This window comes from Leuresthes tenuis, unplaced genomic scaffold (assembly GCF_036924035.1).
Source record: "Leuresthes tenuis unplaced genomic scaffold, fLeuTen1.0.hap1 SCAF_4, whole genome shotgun sequence".
Taxonomy (NCBI): domain Eukaryota; kingdom Metazoa; phylum Chordata; class Actinopteri; order Atheriniformes; family Atherinopsidae; genus Leuresthes; species Leuresthes tenuis.
In genome coordinates, this window is record NW_027325358.1 from 18,934,157 (window position 1) to 18,953,224 (window position 19,068).

At 42.5% G+C, this 19,068-nt stretch overlaps 2 protein-coding genes across 6 annotated transcripts in view; both read left to right on the forward strand.

Moving 5' to 3' along the window:
* Positions 1-226: 226 nt before the first annotated feature.
* On the forward strand, positions 227-14,776 carry uso1 (USO1 vesicle transport factor). Of its 5 annotated transcripts, none has more exons than XM_072384945.1 (26): positions 227-473; positions 1,128-1,214; positions 2,149-2,213; positions 2,669-2,745; positions 3,371-3,424; positions 4,443-4,543; positions 4,624-4,726; positions 4,843-4,898; positions 5,021-5,141; positions 5,245-5,423; positions 5,513-5,653; positions 5,767-5,855; positions 5,946-6,100; positions 6,231-6,436; positions 6,576-6,596; positions 9,576-9,686; positions 9,908-10,026; positions 11,200-11,381; positions 11,464-11,585; positions 11,696-11,834; positions 11,994-12,172; positions 12,552-12,590; positions 12,773-12,871; positions 12,959-13,063; positions 13,220-13,414; positions 13,865-14,776. In XM_072384945.1, exons 1-26 carry the CDS (start codon positions 408-410, stop codon positions 13,928-13,930), a joined length of 2,877 nt encoding a protein of 958 aa, XP_072241046.1. In that variant the 5' UTR covers positions 227-407; the 3' UTR covers positions 13,931-14,776. The 5 variants fall into 5 exon arrangements, with proteins under 5 accessions (XP_072241046.1, XP_072241045.1, XP_072241047.1 ...); XM_072384944.1 differs by having other exon boundaries at positions 11,994-12,160; positions 12,528-12,590; XM_072384946.1 differs by lacking the exon at positions 6,576-6,596 and having other exon boundaries at positions 11,994-12,160; positions 12,528-12,590.
* A 3,368-nt stretch (positions 14,777-18,144) lies between these two features.
* Positions 18,145-19,068, forward strand: part of coro2aa (coronin 2Aa) — a 41,568-nt gene continuing 40,644 nt past the window's right edge. The window contains exon 1 of the mRNA XM_072384949.1: positions 18,145-18,508. Within this exon, the coding sequence (XP_072241050.1) occupies positions 18,494-18,508 (15 nt within the window). The 5' untranslated portion in view covers positions 18,145-18,493. The remainder of the gene's footprint in view (positions 18,509-19,068) is intronic.

Consider the following 19,068-nt stretch of genomic DNA (forward strand, 5'->3'; position numbering starts at 1 on the left):
CATTGTTTTATTCATGATAAAGATAAATGTCATAATGATTGTTTCACCTCTGCCTATGCATTTTTACTTTCGATAGGCGATTAATTAAATTAAACTTAGTCCTGTAACACTGTATTACCCCTCACTGTACCATTATTGAGTGTGACATCACTGAGTCTTCTTGCCCTTTAAATAAACTACGCGCTCGTCTGCTGTTTGGCCACGTATCGCCACGTTTTCGCGCATGCGCAGTGCCATCACATTTGTGTTCCGGGGTCGGTCAGTGTACATAGTGTTAAAAATCATATTTGTGTTTTTCCTTCCTCACTTTTTATGTGCTTTTTTATACGGACCGCGGAGAGAGTGATACGGGTTTTTTGGCAATAAAGTGACGCTTCATATACTCCACAGAGAGGACGTCTGTAAGGATGAACTTCTTCAGAGGAGTGATGGGAGGGCAGGCTGCCGGGCCGCAGCCGTCAGGAGCGGAGACGGTAGGAAAACCAGCACGGCTAGCTCCGGCTAGCTAAGATTTCCCCAATGTGTTTTGCACAAACCGGACACATTCATGACATCAAAACACCACCATCAACAAACATACCCGTATGTTTTAGGCTCACTGTTATCGATTTATCATAGACGCACTGAATAATATGTTAAGATTGATACACCTCTCTAAATTAGTAAGCCAGTCAGGCTAATTGGCTAACTGAGCATTTATGTCAGCTAGCCGTGGGATACCTTACCTGCTGTCAAACGTAACACAGGATATGTCATTGATTAATTAAATTACATGTAAATATTCAGTAAGCTGCTCTCTACAGCACAGTGAATTATTGTTTGGTGTTATACTGTCATATTGTTTTCCCAAGAACATTTTTGAGTGATTGAGCTCCTTTTATAAGTGTTGCCAGACCCTGTTGGGCTTTGCTTCTCAAATCTGCGCTGTACTCTTGTTGTTAATAGGATAACCAAAGATAGGTGTTGCTCTGTTCTGTATCATTAGAAATATCTAATAACTGGCAAGGAAGTGAGACATATGTTTGATTTAAGGGCAAACGAACACTGAAATAACCACCAGCAATGAAGTGCTGTATGAGAGGTGGAAGTAATGCAAGTTAAACAAATGATGATTTCTCCTTTCACAGATCCAGAAGTTGTGTGACCGGGTTGCCTCCTCCACGCTCCTAGAAGACCGTAGAGATGCTGTCCGGGCTCTTAAGTCCCTCTCTAAGGTAAAATATGGAGAGTAAATTACTGAGACTAGGTGCAGGTTGAATAATCCCCTTTTTGACTTACTTGAACCAGGACCGCTTCAGTTGTTTCAGCGTATGAATTTTCTAAGAGCTGCTTTGCTTTACCACAACCAAATAGCCAAACAATTAGGTCACATTAAACATATCTTTCAATATGTCATTTGAAACTTCCTGAGGTGCGCGATTGTTCGACTTCACATCCATGTTGAAAGCTCAGTTTTTTGTTGTTCTTTTTTTGTTTTAGATTAAACAGCCTATACTCTGAAGATGGCAGTTGTAATGTTTTTATTGGTCTGTTTGGACAGCATAGCACCCTTCCAGTCCCTGATGTTCACGGTTCTCTGCTCTAGAGTAGAAAACAGGAGCACCAGTTTTCATTGCTTGAAGTTGGTGCGCTGACAGTTGAAACACAACGAAGTGGTTCTAAGTCACAGGATCTGAGCCAGCACGGGAGCTGCTTTGGTAGAAATGGGGCAGTAGAGTAGACCCAATGTGAAGTACAACAGCCCTGTTACCGAAAAATAAATAAATATACAAAAACATTCTTGAAAGGTATGATGCTCATATGTTATGACGCTGTGATAAACGCGTCATAGATAAAGGTCTTGTCAAAGTTTTATAATAGTTGATGTAAACCTCCACCCTGCCTCCTTTCACAGACAGTTCTGTTACAAGCTGCTCCTTCAGCCATGAGTAATGAGTTCATCAGGCTTGAATAGAGGGTTTAGAGGCACAGGGCTGCACATTAATACAGCGGGATGGTCAGTGCAGGTTTACCACATGGTCTTCCTGTATATAAGAAGAAGAAGGGCAGAGCTCAGCATGCTTTTTTTTTGCTTCATGTACATGGATTGAAATAGTTACTTTTAGGATCTCTCCAAAATCTTATTAGACTTGTTACTTTTTTTTGTAGAAATACCGTATGGAAGTCGGCACACAGGCGATGGATCACTTGATTAACATACTACAGACTGACAGGTATGGCGGTGCTTCTACAAAAGAATGAGATGAACCAGCTGAATATTTTTGAAGCGTTGCAAAAATGTTGTTATTGTCAGTTATTGAGTATATATTTGAGATTTCCCCCCCTCCATTTTAAACCAAACCTATGATGTGATAAAGTGTGAGGAGTAAAAAGACTTTGAGCAAGTTCACTCACTATGTTTCATATTTATAACATTTATTTTCCTCTCCAACCACTACAAGTTACAGATATTGATATGGATACTATACCCTCTGATTATTCTTTCGAGGTTCTTATGAAAATAAAGATGTTTTAGCAGTGCTTGTACTGGTATGTTCGGTTTTGCAGTATTTGACCTCGCTGTCCATGAAGTGGTTAATTCTTCCATTTTTCTTTCTAGTATTGTTTACTGTTTTTCCCTGTTCTGCACGTCTTGTTAATCTTGGGATTCTCTCACCACATGAAACAGATCTGACTCTGAAATCGTCGGATATGCTTTGGACACGCTTTACAACATCATCTGCAATGATGAGGAGGAAGAACAGGGTATTGCACCTTTCAGTGATTATTAGAAATGATAGAATTTATCCTGCAAAGATTCACCATTTATCCTAATGATGTTTTAGACCATTCTGGAGATTATTCCTCCTACTTGTGTGGCAGCTTTAAACAGTCAAAAGCTGACTGAAAACCTGTGTAAAGTCTGCGTGTGTAAATGAGCTAATTTCTTGACAGTTGTCAGCATTCAGTTTGCATTCCCTTTTTCAAAATACTGATAATGACTGCGTTATGTAAAGACTCTCGTCTCTCTCTTCTCTTCCATGTTTTAACCCTACAGATGAATCAGAAGGTAAAACTCTGACTTTGCATGATGCCAACACTTGCCAGTTCATACATTCTCCCTGGTTGGGATGTGGAGAACGTGCACATTAATGTCTTTTTTTTTTTTAATTGAATTTCTTTTTTTTATTTCACCTCCTGCAGTGGCCTAACTGTAAAAAGCTGATAAACTACCAGGCTGTGTTGCGGGTTGTTTTTGCGGCATGACTTCACAAGAATCAGTTAGCTGATGTTAGACTTCTGTGTAGTTTGATGAATGCTAGCTTTTGGGTGAGGCTTTAAAACTTTCCCTGTCCCCCTCCATCCCCACCACCCACCCCTCCCCTTGCAGATGCAGTAAGCCCTCTCCCTGCCTCAGGGAAAAATAAAAATGTGTCCATGCCTGGTCAGTACTGAAACCAAGCCACATGTGCAGTAGCTGTAGTATTACAAGGCGACTAACTTCACTAAAAATCTGTTGGCACCAGAGAAATGACAGGAGGGTGTTTATGCTTTACTAATCCCACAGCGCGCTGTTAATTTGCTCTTTACATTGTTTAAATTTCTCCTTCGTTTCTCCCAGTATGTTAATACTTGATCATGTTACCGTGAAGGTTGAAACAATTTTTATTTATTTATTTATTTATTTTTGTGTCGTCGTTGGTTCAAGCAAATTTCAAGAATGATTTATTCACTTTTCTGCGTTAGTTTGTCACGGAATCTGTGGATTATTCCCTGTGACAGAGTAACAATAACAGGGCTTCATTAAGGGTTGGCTGCATGTACGATTTGATTATTCTCAACTTGTCAGTACAGCCAACACGGACAAGAGAAAAGGAGGGAAATGTGTCTTTTAGCTGCTAAAATCTCCATTATATGTGCATCATCCAGTCTCTCTGTTTGTTCACTGTTTGGTGCTGAGCAAGGAGTGCACACAGTGGTTCAGTAAAGCGAGAACAGCTGCTGCTGTACTTTTAGAGCAAAGCAGTACAACTATAACAATGATGACGACTCCAGGAAAATCTACACAATGAGCTTGTAGATATTTATTTTAAAAATGGAGTTTAAACGAGTCTAAAATGATCTGTATGACATGATAGACATGATAGTTCTGCCGTTTAGGGTCATTAATTTATACTCTTATCAAATAAATTTTTAATTTAATGTTCATCACTAGAGAATCCTTTGCAGTAACCCGTCTGTCCTGCTGTCCTGGTGTAGTCTCTTATGTAATCCCAAAGGTTTGGTCACAAGTATCGGCCTGATGCATGAAAACGTGCTCATTTCCGTCGCGGTTACAGACTTTACAATGTGACTCGGGCTGATTCTTATGAACAAACTAGCCTGTCCCTTGAGTCGATAACTCCTGACGTAGTATTTCAGGAGTTGTCTTAAGTTTTTTTTTTTTTAATTCCCTTTCACAGATGAGAATGCCCAGAAGCAGGCAGATGACCTTGGTGCCCAATTTACAGAGAAGTTCATCCAGGACCCTGAGCACATAACACTGCTTCTCACTCTGTTGGAGGTACTGCACAGTTCCTGGTCCAGCACAAAAAGGTCGGTCTGATGATGCGCCTGTGTGTTCACCAGTTGATATGATTTTAGGAGTTTGACTTCCACGTCCGTTGGCCTGGGGTGAAGTTGCTGACTGCTCTCCTGAAGAGCCAGGGCGTCCAGCTGCAGGGGATCATTCTTGTCAGCCCCATGGGTGAGTTTCATCTCATTTCTTTAGCGCTTCTGCATCTTTTTGCCTGTTAATGAGGCCGTCAGTCATTTTGGAGGCAGAGGAGCCTTTGTTCCAGCACCTTTTATTTCCTTTTACAGGCGTTTCCAGATTAATGGACCTATTGGCAGACTCTAGAGAAGTAATACGCAATGATGTGAGTGCATTTATCTTCTGTTCTTTAACAGAACCTTTAACCAACAGTTGCGATCCTCTAAAGTTGAGTGTTGAATGCAGATCAGTATGAGTGGGTGACATCCTGTTTCCTGCCTGCAACAGGGCTTGCTGTTGCTTCAGCAGCTGACCAAAGGCAACGCAGCCATTCAGAAAATTGTGGCATTTGAAAACGCCTTTGAGCGACTCCTCGATATCATCACAGAAGAGGGCAGCAGCGATGGAGGTGAACTGATTGAACTACAGAATCTCCACTCAACATTTAAATAAAAGGAACGCTGAGGGGATCATTTTCTTGTCTTCTGAGCCATCCTCATTCCTCTGTGCAGGTATTGTGGTGGAGGACTGTTTGCTGTTGCTTCTCAACTTGTTAAAGAACAACAGCTCAAATCAGAACTTCTTCAAAGAGGGTTCTTACATCCAGAGAATGAAGCCGTGGTTTGAGGTGGGCGATGACAACTCTGGCTGGTCTGCCCAGAAGGTCACTAACCTTCATCTCATGCTGCAGGTACCTCAAAACAGTCAAGTCTAATTGTTTTGTTTGTTTTTTAAAATTTAAATGCCACTTATTAATCTTTAACAACCGTGTGAATCCAGTTGGTTCGAGTGATGGTGTCACCAGTGAACTCTCCAGGAGCGACAGCCAGCTGTCAGAAGTGCATGTTCCAGTGTGGCCTGTTGCAGCAGCTGTGCACCATCCTCATGGCCACCGGTGTGCCTGCTGACATCCTCACTGAGGTAATCGCTGTTAAAGTGTCTTTAACCGACCAGATTGACTCCCACCTCAGTGTTTCCTGTCACTGAGCAAGAGATTCGGCTCCTTTCACTTTAGTCTATCCGCTTTCTTTCAGACTATAAACACAGTTTCGGAGGTTATCAGAGGCTCACAGGTCAACCAGGACTACTTTGCTTCTGTCAACGCCCCTTCAAACCCACCAAGGTAATTCAACCGCTTCACCAAAGCGTAGGAGCTCATTCGTCTGGCTGGAAACGTTTCCTTTTGATGTGTGATCTCTTCATGTCCCTGCAGACCAGCCATCGTGGTGCTGCTCATGTCCATGGTAAATGAAAGGCAGCCATTTGTGCTTCGCTGTGCAGTCCTTTACTGTTTCCAGTGTTTCCTCTACAAAAACCAGAAGGGCCAGGGGGAGATAGTGGCTACTCTGCTGCCCTCCACCATTGATGGTAAGTCACAATCCGTGTCCCCTGGAGGTGATATAGATCCTCGTGTGTTTTTAAAGGCCCACATTGTTTGAGTTTTCTTTCCTAATAGCTAATTGTGCTAATTTAGCTAATTTATTTTTTGCCCCTCCAGCCAATTCCATCTCAGCAGGCCAGCTGCTGTGTGGAGGCCTGTTCTCTGCAGACTCCCTCTCCAACTGGTGTGCTGCTGTGGCCTTGGCCCACGCCCTTCAGGACAACCTCACTCAGAAGGAGCAGCTGCTGAGGGTTCAGCTCGCCACCAGCCTGGGCAAACCTCCCGTCTCTCTGCTGCAGCAGTGCACCAACATCCTGTCTCAGGTAGGACGAGACAATCACCCTAACAGACTGCGTGTTTCTGGGGAGTATGATTTTAAAAAGAGGACCTTTTGGGGGGAGTTAAATACTGAATTGTGTACCGCAATGAAGAGAACAGTGTCACATTATTGTGGTTTTGCAGGGTGATAAGATCGTCCGGCGGGTGAGTAAAGTGCCTTTGGAGTGTGTGTGTGTGTGTGTTCGGGTGGCACCTGTCCTGGTTATTTTGGCTTGGCGTATGTAGTAGGGGTCTTGGCAGCCCACGCGTTGGTGGATCTTGCTTTTCCCCGTTTAACTCTAGTACCTCGCCTTGTCCCTAACCTAAGGCTATGACCCATTTCTTCATCTTTAGGTTAGAAGACAGGGGAACTCTCCACAAATATAAAAAGTTCCTGTTGCTCTGACTGTATTCGCCAGTGCAGTGTTGGGAAAAGCACTAAGGGGACATCCAAGAGAGCTTCAGAGAACATGGACAGAGCAACTGGTCTTTGTTGTTGTATCTTTGCTGACATCATCCTAATACCTGCTTTGAGCTTTGAGCTTTGAACTCAAATGGTTGCTTTTCTGCTAGCTCTTATCTGTCTGTTTAGGAAGTGTTTCATGCAGCTTTTTCTTTTCCTATCAGAGTGAGGGACCTTTACTGTTTTTGTCTTTCTTAACATAAACCTGTATTTTTTCATATAAATGCATAACACAACTGGCTGAAGGTTTTATGACATGTAGCATTCCATATAAATGACTTTAGTCCATCTCCAATCATAGCTTCTGTGTTGAAGTGTTCGGAACTTCACAATCACCCTTGATATAAACCTTTGTGTTGGATATGAATCGTCTTCCCATTTCAGTGTTTCAGCTCAGAGCTGAGCCTCCAGATGGATCTCTTATCAATATCTACCATCCAGCCCTAACCTATGTTACATTAGTTAATGGTCGTGACTGAAAACAAAGAAACTGCTGATTCGAAAAATGGAAATTGGTTTCCTTTCGCCGAGAGACAATGAGGGCGTTGCTATTTAGAAACAGCAGTACATTGAATCCTGATTGGTTGAGAGTTGTCTTGGTCTGGAAGAAAGATACGTTGCTGTAACTGGACTATCTTAATTACTTTCAATACTTAGTTTTGACTACACCACATAGTAGATCTTTCATTTCTGTCTGTTACGAGGCACAGGAAACATAAAAACAGTTGCAGATCTTTTTTTTAAAACTGAATGTAAATTGCAACAAATTGCTAAGAGAGTCGGATGTGACTGACCTGTGCGCAGAGCGGATGCAGAACACTGCTGGAACCTCGAGGTCAGAGAGTGGATGCCTTAAGCGGCGCTTGAGGAGACAAAAGTGCTCCATGAGAGATGGTCTGACAAAAAGAAAAAAAAAGAAAAAACCTAGCAGGCCAGCCTGTCTTCTCCTGTTTACTTTTGTACTTTCCAATGATCGGTTGCCAAGAGCTGGAGCCACATGTACAGTTTGTTTATCAACTCTATCGACAAAAGGTCGGACTCACTGAAGAAAATTGACTCTCTGGAAAGCTCCACTTGTTTCTCTTGTGTTGGACTGAAAGCAGACCAGAAAACATCGTCATCCTTTGAGGCACAAAGTCGCAGCCTCAGTGGATATCACTGCAAGTAAACACATGGTCAGATATGACGTTTCGCTAAGCTTGGATCACTTTTGAATGTTTTAAAGCCAAGAGATGTCCCTCGTTGTGTTTATTTTACATGAATGCGTTTCAACAACTAATCTGAAGACTGAGCTGAGAGCACTTTTTTCTTTTTTTTTACACACACACGTGACTGTTTGCTCATATGATGCCTGTGGTCATTTTCTTTCTTTTGTTGTCCTCATTTTTGCATTACGTCACATTTGGAGGCAAAAGCTGAAAAGGTGATTTTTATTTTTGTTTGTTTTGGTATGTAATGCTGATAAGTTTTCTCATCCACCCTCATGGCTCAGATCTCCACACGTGTTTGGCCTCCATTGTTTCCACTGCAGGAAGAAGTAGTCCCCTCCTTTTAAAGCATGCTGGGCAATAACCCATTCTGACCTGAGGCCACATATGCGCTTTATTTTGTTTCGAGCCTGGAGCGAGGCACACGCCGCACATTGTTACCATTTAGAATTTTCGCTGAACATGAAGGCAAAGTCAGTATTTTCTGATAAAAGCTAAAGGCTCAAACTCTCAAATGGGTTTTACTGGAAAGCTTGTACAACTAAAAAGTTTTAGTCACCTGTTTATAGTTATCCATAAAGAGAAAAACCCCGGTTTTAGAAGGCAGTTTTAAACAAAGCCTGAGGTCTGAATGGGTTACGTGTCGACGCATCAGCTGATTAGAAACCTAAAGTCGCAGTTTTGGCCTTAAACCTGCATTTTTTTGTTTTTACATTCCAGCTCCATGAAAATCAGCTTTTTTTCTCCCTGCTACAGCTGATGGAGACAAATCAGTTGCATGAGCTTTGATCTGGAAATATAATTGTCCCTTTTTTATAAAACTTTTTGATTTGAAAGTTATCAATCACCTGAAGAATCAGGATTTGGAAACTACAAAACAATTCCGTCACGACTTTGTCGCATATTTAAAGTCCGAGGGTAAAGTCTCTGATATCCGCTCATATGACTGCACGCTCTTGTCAAGCTAACCTCGTTACAATGTCTGAATATTTTTGTCTTGGCTGTGTTATTATTAACTTATTATAACCGTATTAACTACTAATGGTTTATGTTATTTGCAGCATTGATTGACAACCATGGCTGTTTCCATTCTTCTAATTCTGGATAATCAAATAGTTTTACTCTGCTTGTTTGCAAAGTTCATCCAGATAGCAATAAATTAACTTAATTGTCCCCAAAATGTCCACATCTCAGCAGAATCGATGCTTGTTTTTGCACCCGCTGGTTTTCAAAAAGGTTCTGTTGCTATTTTTTTGATCTGAACTCTTGCCCGGTAACATTTTTTGGTAAGAATGAATCTGGATTTGATCTAGATTAAAGGATTCACTGCTGGGCTAAGTATTGTACAGCCAGCATCCTCTTCCTCAGGGTCTTTAGTCTCCCTTTTCAAAGCTCGATTCCTAAATATTTGCTCTATCCATTTTCATCCGAGCGCATGTTAAGATTTTCCTTTTCTGTTGTTGTTCTCTGCAGGGCAGTAAAGTCCAGACCAGGGTGGGCCTCCTCATGCTGCTGTGTACGTGGATCAGCAACTGTCCGATTGCTGTCACGCACTTCCTTCACAACCAGGATAACGTTCCCTTTGTATCCTTGAAGCTGCTCGCTAACAATCTGCCAGTTGGGTCACAGTAAATGCATGCACCTGCATTTTTCCCTCAGTTTCACCTGTTCATTTAGCTTTTTTTCTCTTTGAATTCAACCACTGAACCTGAAATAGATGGATGTTGATGACTCTCGGTGGCGGAACATGTACATTCTGCTTCGATTGAATGTCGATTGAATCCTTGACTCCGTGACCTCGGTAGCTGACCGCTCAGATCTCAGAGAACCTCGGGGAAGATGAAAGGCTGGTGCAGGGTCTGTGTGCGCTGCTGCTCGGCATCTGCATCTATTATAACGACAACTCACTGGAAAACTGCACCAAGTTAGTGCCTTTTAATCCATCCAACTAGTTTTGGTAGTTTTGCCACACAGATGTTTAACATCGGGGTTGTCAAAATATTGATACTCTTACACTAATCGATGGTAATAAAACTTCATCCTCCTCGGGTAGACGGCTTCCCACAGCACCGCTACAGACAGACAGCCCTTTCCCTCGCTACCAGCTGAACACATGAACACATGAGACGGCTCCCGTAACCACTGTAAAACGAACTGAACAGTGAGAACAGTTACATACTACATTGAGCCGCGCTCCAGCTCATGTTGGCCCTTTTATTTAGCCACCATCCTTGTCCTGCTGTCCACGTACAGGAGTGGAATCAACTAAATTCATCCAACTATGTCTGACTGTGTTAGAAAGCAACTTTTCTCTGGCTTACTCTACTTATATGTGAGTGCAGCTAAATTCACTGCACAGATGTTGTCTTGTTCCTTAAGTTACTTAAATGGCAACAAAATCAGGATTTTATTAGAGCAGAGCGTCAGTCTGGAAATGCTTTAGATGTAGAGTTATTGATCATAATTTTTAGCGCATTTTTCAGCTCATTTGAGTCCAGTTTTGCGTAACGTGCAGGAGTGATTTGTTTTCCAACTACATTATCTGGATATATTAGTCCTGTTCCGTTTCAGTCTTTCAACAGACACAAACATTCAGATCTGTGACACGCCGGTCCTGAATGATTGATGAGGATGAGATGTGAAATCAGCAGGCAGAGATCCTCCAGCAACACAAAGATTTAGCAAAGAAAGGAGCGCCGTGTATTTCATGTACCGTTATCGGCGTGGCCCTACATTTGCGGGGACAACTAGTTCGCTGAGTCGAGCACAAACGTCAAACATTAGACGCTAATGAAGCGTAACGGCCGCCAGGAGCATTAACTCTGCGGAAACAGATGCACTAACGAAACGCTGTGGATCTGTTGGCAGCGTTTAAGAGGCAGGAAACAACTTATCTGCAGCTCCTTGAAAGTGACACTGATGAGGGGCCAGTTCCAAATGTGTGTTATATTGTAAAGTGCTTTTTAAAGATGCAGTCCATCTTTATCAAGGTAACACGATGCAGTGTAAGCTTTAATGTACTTCTGTTAAAGAAAACCTGTGTAATGTGCCATCGGTGCTGTGTGTTGTTAAACTCTAACGTCCTTCTCCTGTCCAGAGATAAACTAAAGCAGCTGATTGAGAAACGCATCGGAAAGGAAAACTTCGTCGAAAAGCTCGGCTTCATCAACAAACACGAACTGTATTCGCGGGCGGCCCTGAAGCCGCAGCCTGTCTTCCCGTCTCCAGAGCAGATGCTGTTCGACCACGAGTTCACCAAGCTCGTCAAAGAACTGGAGGGTCAGTCACAGGCTTTTATTCATGGCGTAGCTCGCGCTAACAGTGTTTGTTGAAACTTTGGTGTTCGCTCTGCTGTACACAGGTGTGATAACTAAGGCAATTCACAAGTCCAGTGAGGAGGATAAGAAGGAAGAGGAGGTGAAGAAGACATTAGAGCAACACGACAACATTGTAACTCAGTACAAAGAGCTGATCAGAGAACAGGTAGGCAGAAGTTTTAAGTTCTTAAAGTCTATCGTATAGTCTTTCCTCAGTGTTTTTGTCACATTCTGTTAAACAGTTTTAATTTTTTTTAAAACTTTTTTTTACTACAGGATGCTCAAATCCAGGAGCTGAAAGAGCAAGTAGCGTCTATGACGGCTCAGAACGAACAGATGCAGACTACAGTCACCCAGCAGCTGTCCCAGATCCAGCAGCACAAAGACCAGTACAACATCCTCAAACTGAAGTTAGGTGGGTTCTCCGCACCAGCTGCCCACAACTGTCTTTTGTGCTCTAGATACATAAAAAATATGATTTATAAGTCAACATGTGCAGTTTAATTCGGCCTGATGGTCGGACGATAAAGCTTTTGAAACTATTCCCCATGAACACTGTGGATATGGTGTCCAGGTAAGGAGAGCCAGAGTCAGTCTAGCAGCCAGGGAGACAGCTCTCAGGTGAACGGGCTGCAGACGGAGGAGCTTTCCCAGCTCAGAGAAGAGGTGGAGGAGCTCCGCAAGCAACACGCGCTTCTTCAGACACAACTCGGTGAAAAAGATGCACTCATCAACACCCTGGTTAGTGAAGTTGTTTGTGTGCGTGCGTGCAAGCTTTAAGTTGAACCAGACAAACTGGGTTTATTGATGGGATCACAGCTGCTTTCTGTGTTCCTGATAAACAGTTGACACTTTTACAGAAACCGCATATAGTTTTTTAGCTCTGGTCTTTAGTTAAGAAGTGACATATGATATGATTTAGACCACCAGTGGCTGTCGACTCTAGAGTTCAGTCTAACCAGAGCTACGTCAACAACCATCTTTTGACTGAATTTGATATTGCTGTGTTCGTACTGTGGGTGTTTGTGTGTAAAATCAACGTACAGTTGCTGCTTAATCCTGAGTGAAATTGCCCAACACGTTATGTTTTTACTGTGTGTAATTGTAGAAGTCGGCAGCACAGACGGCAGAGGGTACAGCAGCAGGATTGGACAACACAGAGCTGCTCCAGGTGATATTTAACCTTTTTCTTGACCTCTTTCCCTCTAAAACCTGCTCACTGCCACAGAATCGCCATTCATGCTTTATAACTGTTAGAAAATCGATTGCACTACCAGACTTCACTTTAAAGCTTTAATGTGAACTATGTTTGTTGTCCTTTTTGTTTTGTTTTGTTTTCATTACTTGCTGCAGGAACTGGACGCTTTAAAGAGTCAGGTTCAGTCTCAGTCATCAGAAATCAACCAGCTGAAGTCCGAGAAACAGGAGCTGCTCAAAAGAGCTGAAGCTGCGGTAAAAAGCAGGAAACATGACACCAGTTTGGCATAAGTATGTTTAATGGTTGCCTCCATTGCTTGACCTCTCTGTGGTTTCTCTCAGTCCTCTGATACAGTCCCCACCACTGACGCCTCATTAGACGCCAGTACAATGGCAGATCTTGAGAGCAGACTTGCTGCACAGATGTCTGAGACAGAGAAACTGAAGGTGTGTAAGAGCATCTCTTTGATTGTTCTCTGTTGGGCTAGAAATACCCGTAATTGTGGAGTTTTTGCGGGACTCTTATTTGTTTTTTGAAATCGTCATCGTCTGCACTGATCAACAGTCCCTCTCCTCTCTTGTCCTGCCTCCTCTGTGCTGTAGGAGAGCCGGGCAGAGCTGGCGCAGCAGCTGGATTCAGTCACGAGCACGGTGGCCATCCTGCAGACGGAGAAGGCCAAACTGCAGACTGAGGTCCAAGAGTCCAAGAAGGAGCAGGATGACCTGCTGATGCTGCTGGCAGATCAAGACCAGAAGATCCACGCCCTCAAAAAGAAACTCAAAGACCTGGGACAGACGGTAAACGCACAGCTGACAGCCAAAAAGCTCACTTATCCAACCCTGTAGGTAGATAGGTGATAAACTGTAAGGTTCAGTCATTGTTTTATTGGAAAAGTGTCCTAATTTTGGTTTTGGTTCATACCACCATAGAGATTTAGAGTAACTTTTTTGCAGACTTGATCTACAAAACTTGGGGGAAAAAAGCCCCACAGCCTGATGTTTGATACAAAATCTTATAAAAGCCGTTAAACAATTATTTTCTTGTTCTCAATCAAGATACTACACTAATGTTTGTGAAGTCTAGTTCCCAACTCAGCCAGTAAACTGTGCTGGTAGTTACTAGAGTTACAGATGTGGTGAGTAGTGAGACTGACTAGAGGAGTAGCTACAAAGACTGCCTTTGTGTCCGGATCACTCAGCTTTGTTTCGTTTGTTTGCGCTAGTTAGACTGAGGAACTTTCCTTACAGGTGGAGGATGAAGAAGAGGACGACGTCACGGACCAGACATCCGACGAGGATGAAGATGAGGACTAGAGGAAAAACACTCAGGAGGAAGAGACGGAGAGATGTGACTTTGCCTGCCCGGAGGCGAGAAAAGACGTTTGCCGAGACGCACCTGAGAAACTGAAGAATAGGACTGATGTGTGTCAAAGCAGTTTCTCCTCCCGGCCGCCATGTTGTCTTCATTTTGCTTCACCCCGTCACATCACATGTGCATGTTTAGGTAATTTTTTTTGAGCATTTGTTGTTCAACTCGAGGATCTTCTTTCCAGTTATTCCATTTTTCAGCGACAGCTAAGAGATTTGAACTCGTGTATTCATCTCTGCTACATTTCCCGTCAGTTTGTGATGGATTTTACCAGTCTTGTGTTCATCGTGGTGTATTGTCATATAGTTTGTAATCACAAAAGAAAATCTAGGCTCATTTTAACACTCAAGTCATCTGGAGAATGTTGAGGAGGATTTAAAGAGTAGCATAGGTCCACTATGATCAGACGTGATAAAAGCGACATCATCGACATGCTGCGCCCCCATCCTGCAGCATTAAGGATCCCCGGCATCACGGGACTGCGCTTCACTCTGGGTTTGTCTGCCTTCGGTCGGTATGAGGTTGGCGTTATAGTATTTAACACTCACTTGGTCCATCTCATCTTTACGGTTCAACCTGACCTGCTCTACAATATGCTGCAAAAAGCTGACAGAAAACATGTAAAGACAAAAAAAAAAGACATATTTTTGCAACTTTTTGTCCAGTACTGGCATCCAGCTTCTGTATGATATTGTGTAACTTATCAATTTAAGAGCCACCTTGAAATGAATAATCTATCTGTATGACGTATGGAGAAATAATTGTAGATAAATTAAATTTTACTAAATCCATCAAGACATTTTGTTTCGTCTGTTCGGATTAGAGATTCTTTGTTGGGGTGTTAATACTTCCACTGCGGTGCCAGTGGGGGACGTCGGCTCATTTCAGTTTTGAAATGATCTTGAAAGAATGTCACCAAAAATAAGATTAAACTAAACTAAGTTGCTGTGAGACTGTTGGTGTCCATCAGCTGTGAGTTGCCATGGTGATGATGAATACAACCTTCTATCCCCTTCAGACTGAAAACTCACAAAACCTGCTGCACCTTAGGAGAAAAAGGCCTTGCATTGTTGTTTCCCCACGCACACACGAGTGTGACATTTGTGTTTCTGGAGGAGAGAAAACGTGTCACTCTCATTTTGTGCTGGAGCCTGTGGGACAGGGTGGAGCATCCTCCTTATTGGGAAGCTTCTGGCACAAAAGGTCTTAAGCCCGATGACTTAGAAAGCTCCATCACAAGAGGAAAAAAGCATTTTTTTCCTCAGTTTTAATGTAAAAGAAAAATGAAGCCTTTAAAACAAACATTTCTTTTTACTTTTTAAGAGATAAAACATGCGTCTGAGTTAAACGATAGCGCTTCTTACCTCATTTTTTTGCCTGCTTTTCTATGTCAAACTGTGTGACTGTTGCTTGGTTGAAAAAAGGGGAATTACAATAACATATCGTGGTTTATATAGGCAGGTATTATATTTGCAACCATTCTACCAACAACCTAACCAGTAAACGGGTGAGGGAGTATTATGCAGTCTGATTTAGTTAACAAGCAGCTTTTTTAAAAGATGTTATTGTCACTTCATGTAAAAAGTCTTGATTATTCAGGTTTGGTGGGGGTGTAATCGACAGCAAAGTGGAATTATAAACTTTAATAACAAAAAATGTATTTAAAAAAACAGGCAAAGGCTTAAAGTACACTTCAGTTCAGGTCAGTTGTGTTGGATTACATCCGATTTCACAGGCGTACATAATAAAGTGGTCTGACTGTAGGTAACCGTGGAGTCAACATTGCACATGCAAAAACCTGCCCACTGAATAAAAACATAATTCAACCTTACTGGTGAAAGTTCGGACGAATTGGGTGAAAAGAAATTAGGCTGAAGGACCAATATAACAAGCTCTGGAGTTGAGGATTTTTCTTCGTTAATTTGGCATCTGTGAAACGACAACAGTTGTGCTACAAATGATCCGCTTGGTGTCACAGATATTCAGCGTAAACTTCCACCCAATCAGATGAGAAACGGATAATTTCTGAGGCTTGCAAAAAAGAGCAGAAATAATTAATTTCAGGGCAGAAGGACACACTTGAAAATGCATAACTAAATCCTATTTGGAGGAGAGCTTTAGGATTTCATATGAACTCGACCCGGATTTCTTTTTCACAAACAAGTCCATGTGAACTGGAAGCACTGAGTGAGCTGACATGTAATGACCCAGGCATCAGTTACAGACAAAAGACCCGAACCATCAGTGTAACGCTGAGGAACAGACATCATAAACCTGCACTGCTCATCGAATCAGAGAATAGGGTAAGAGAATCTTCCATCCTTCCATTTTCTACACCTGCTCAATCTAAGTGAGGGTCACTGGGGGGGCGGAGCCTATCCCAGCTGCCATTGAGCGAGAGGTGGGGTTTACACCTCAAGTCCATCACAAGGCTTGAGATAATCAGATCCTCATTAGCGCTGTTTCACCTATAAATGCTCTTTGTTTCGTATTTAACGACGCATTGTCCACATGACACAGTCTCTCATGCTCAGTGAGTTAAACATGGCATCGCAGTCCACTTTCTTTGCAATCAAAGTTTTCTACTGCACAGGAAACTCGTCTGTTTTTCCTCAACGTAAACATCACTTTTGATTGCCATTCATTCATCACCGATCAGCTTCATCTGTGATAATTATCAGTCGGGTGCCTGTAAATGAAATTCACCACAATGATCAAGGCATGAGATGAGCTTCCTCCTTTCTTATTTGATCAAGTCCCCCCTTCAATTTGATGAATTAAACAAACGACTGTCAGTCATGTGTCAAGGCATACTGTGTGGAAAGTGGCTTCTCCTTTCATTGATCCTTTTGTGATATCTCTGTTTCATCACTGGGGGGCAGTGAATGTCCTGAGATGAAGATGTACACGACTCCCACACACATACACACAACATGTCACCTCATATGTTCTTAATGATAGTAAGCATAATATAATATGAATTAATGATGCTGACAATAGAGCATAGATAAAATCTGACTTGTTTTGCTGTTAAGGTTCAAACATACTGTACAGAGTAAAGGGAATTCATTCAGTTAATTAGCTCCTTTTCAGTCAGATCTCAGAAACGGGGAACTTTTCAGGGATACAAATCGGCAAAGTAACGTTGAAACGACAGTATCTGCACTCGCACAACACAAAGCTTACAGGATCTATGCATATACAATAAATGACATCACGCACTGAGAGGCCACATGTCCCAGTCACTCCCTCAAAGGCCCCGGAGCCAAACTGACGCTTGTGCCTGTATCGATGCCTCTTCCTCTGTCTTTCTGTGCAGCGTTGTCGCCTCTGTCTACTGTCAACTTTAACAAAGAGCATGAAATTACACAAGAACTCCAGTGTGGTTTGCCTGTAGACCCACAGTAACTAACCACTGCAGTTTCCCCAGAACATAAGCAGGAACATGACTGCGTTTTGGAACATGGACTGTGTCTACAAACTGAAATAGCTTCAACTACAAGTGCGCCACAATGTAAACTATTTGGTGTGGTGTGTAATTATCTTGGTGTTGCTTTAATTTGCTCAAACTTTATTGAGGTGGAGCGACTGCGTTGTTTAATCCGTATGAATGACCCTGATGCCTGATGTGCTCACCATGTTCTGTTTAAAGCTGCTGAGTAACTATAGCGATATGTTCTAAAAGTCAACCAAGACACCCAAAATGTTGAGTCAGAATTCTCTTATTTCTCGTCATTTTCATAATTTTTTCTCATCATTAATTCACGTAAAAGATACTAGACCAACATTTGAGATAAATTTGGATTTTGCAATAGCAGCTCAGAATTCTCAGAATGCCGATTAAATATTGTCCAGGTTTTGGATTTGTGTGTCAAATTTTTATTTAGAAAAATTCATCAGAATTTTGTTTTTTTAAATTTTATTTACAGTATCAGAAATGGTCCCATGTGGCTAAAAAAAAAAAAAGACAAGATGATAATACTCAAGTATGCTGTAGTATAATCCACCAGTAGAAGTGGTAGGATATGACCTGAGTTTGCTCTAACAGCTCTACAGAGTTTGTTGCACCTGACATTATTCCCCATGTACTGATGCCACATGCGTGGAATCAGCCTGATTGCGTCGCCCCTCCCTCCTCTTCCTCCTGTCGTGTATCCTGTCTCTGCTCGCATCTCTCCTTGTCCACCGCCCTCCTCTTCCTCCACCGGCTCCTGTTTTCTATTTCTTTTTTTTTACCCCACAGCTGCTGCAGTCTGTTGGGGAGGGAATCATCTTTCCTGTGAGTTTCTGGTTTTTTTTCCCCCACCCCCCTCTCTCAAGGTTAGAGCCGGGCATCATGACATTTCCAGTGATCACCATGTAACTACAGCCGGTGATATAACACCATTCGTCCCCTGCTCAGGCAACTGCTCCTTACACAGGAAAAAAAAAGAAAGAACCCAGCAGCTGCTCCACCACCGGGTCCTCTTCCAGGGAAAACCACCACCTGCCGCCGCACCCCGCGCCACATGACCGTCTCAAAGGTGAGTTCCCTGCACACTTTCACAAGTTGCGGGCGCGTTTTGTCGCACCGCTCGCTGAAGGCATTTGTGCTGCAGAGAGGCAGACGGTATTATTTTAGGCTTTGCGTCGTGGATCTGAGCTGCAGCCCTGCCGTGCAGCTCCAGATCCTCCCCTGAGAGGACACAGACACGCGGCTCAACTCCTGAGATGAACTGCGCGACGAAGGTCTTTGAAACTCGCAGACACGCAGTTCCACGATATGACAGAGAAGTGGACAGCTGTGTCTATCCAGGCGGCGAATGCTTTCCTCAGATACACAAGCCTAGTGAAAATTATCATCAAAACGATAAAAAAAATGAATAAAGATATAAAAATCGCCTCATCAGAGGTTGACTTCCAACATATGGAGTCATGGGTTAACAAATAATGGCGTTTTTTCTTATTGCTGTTTGGATGCAGATGCCTAAAGCTTCCTCACATATCACAGGTCACGTGATAAATGAGATATTTTTAGACCTAGTTCCCTAAAAATACAAAAAGGTACTGAAGATTAAGACAAGTGTATATGATTCACTGAAAA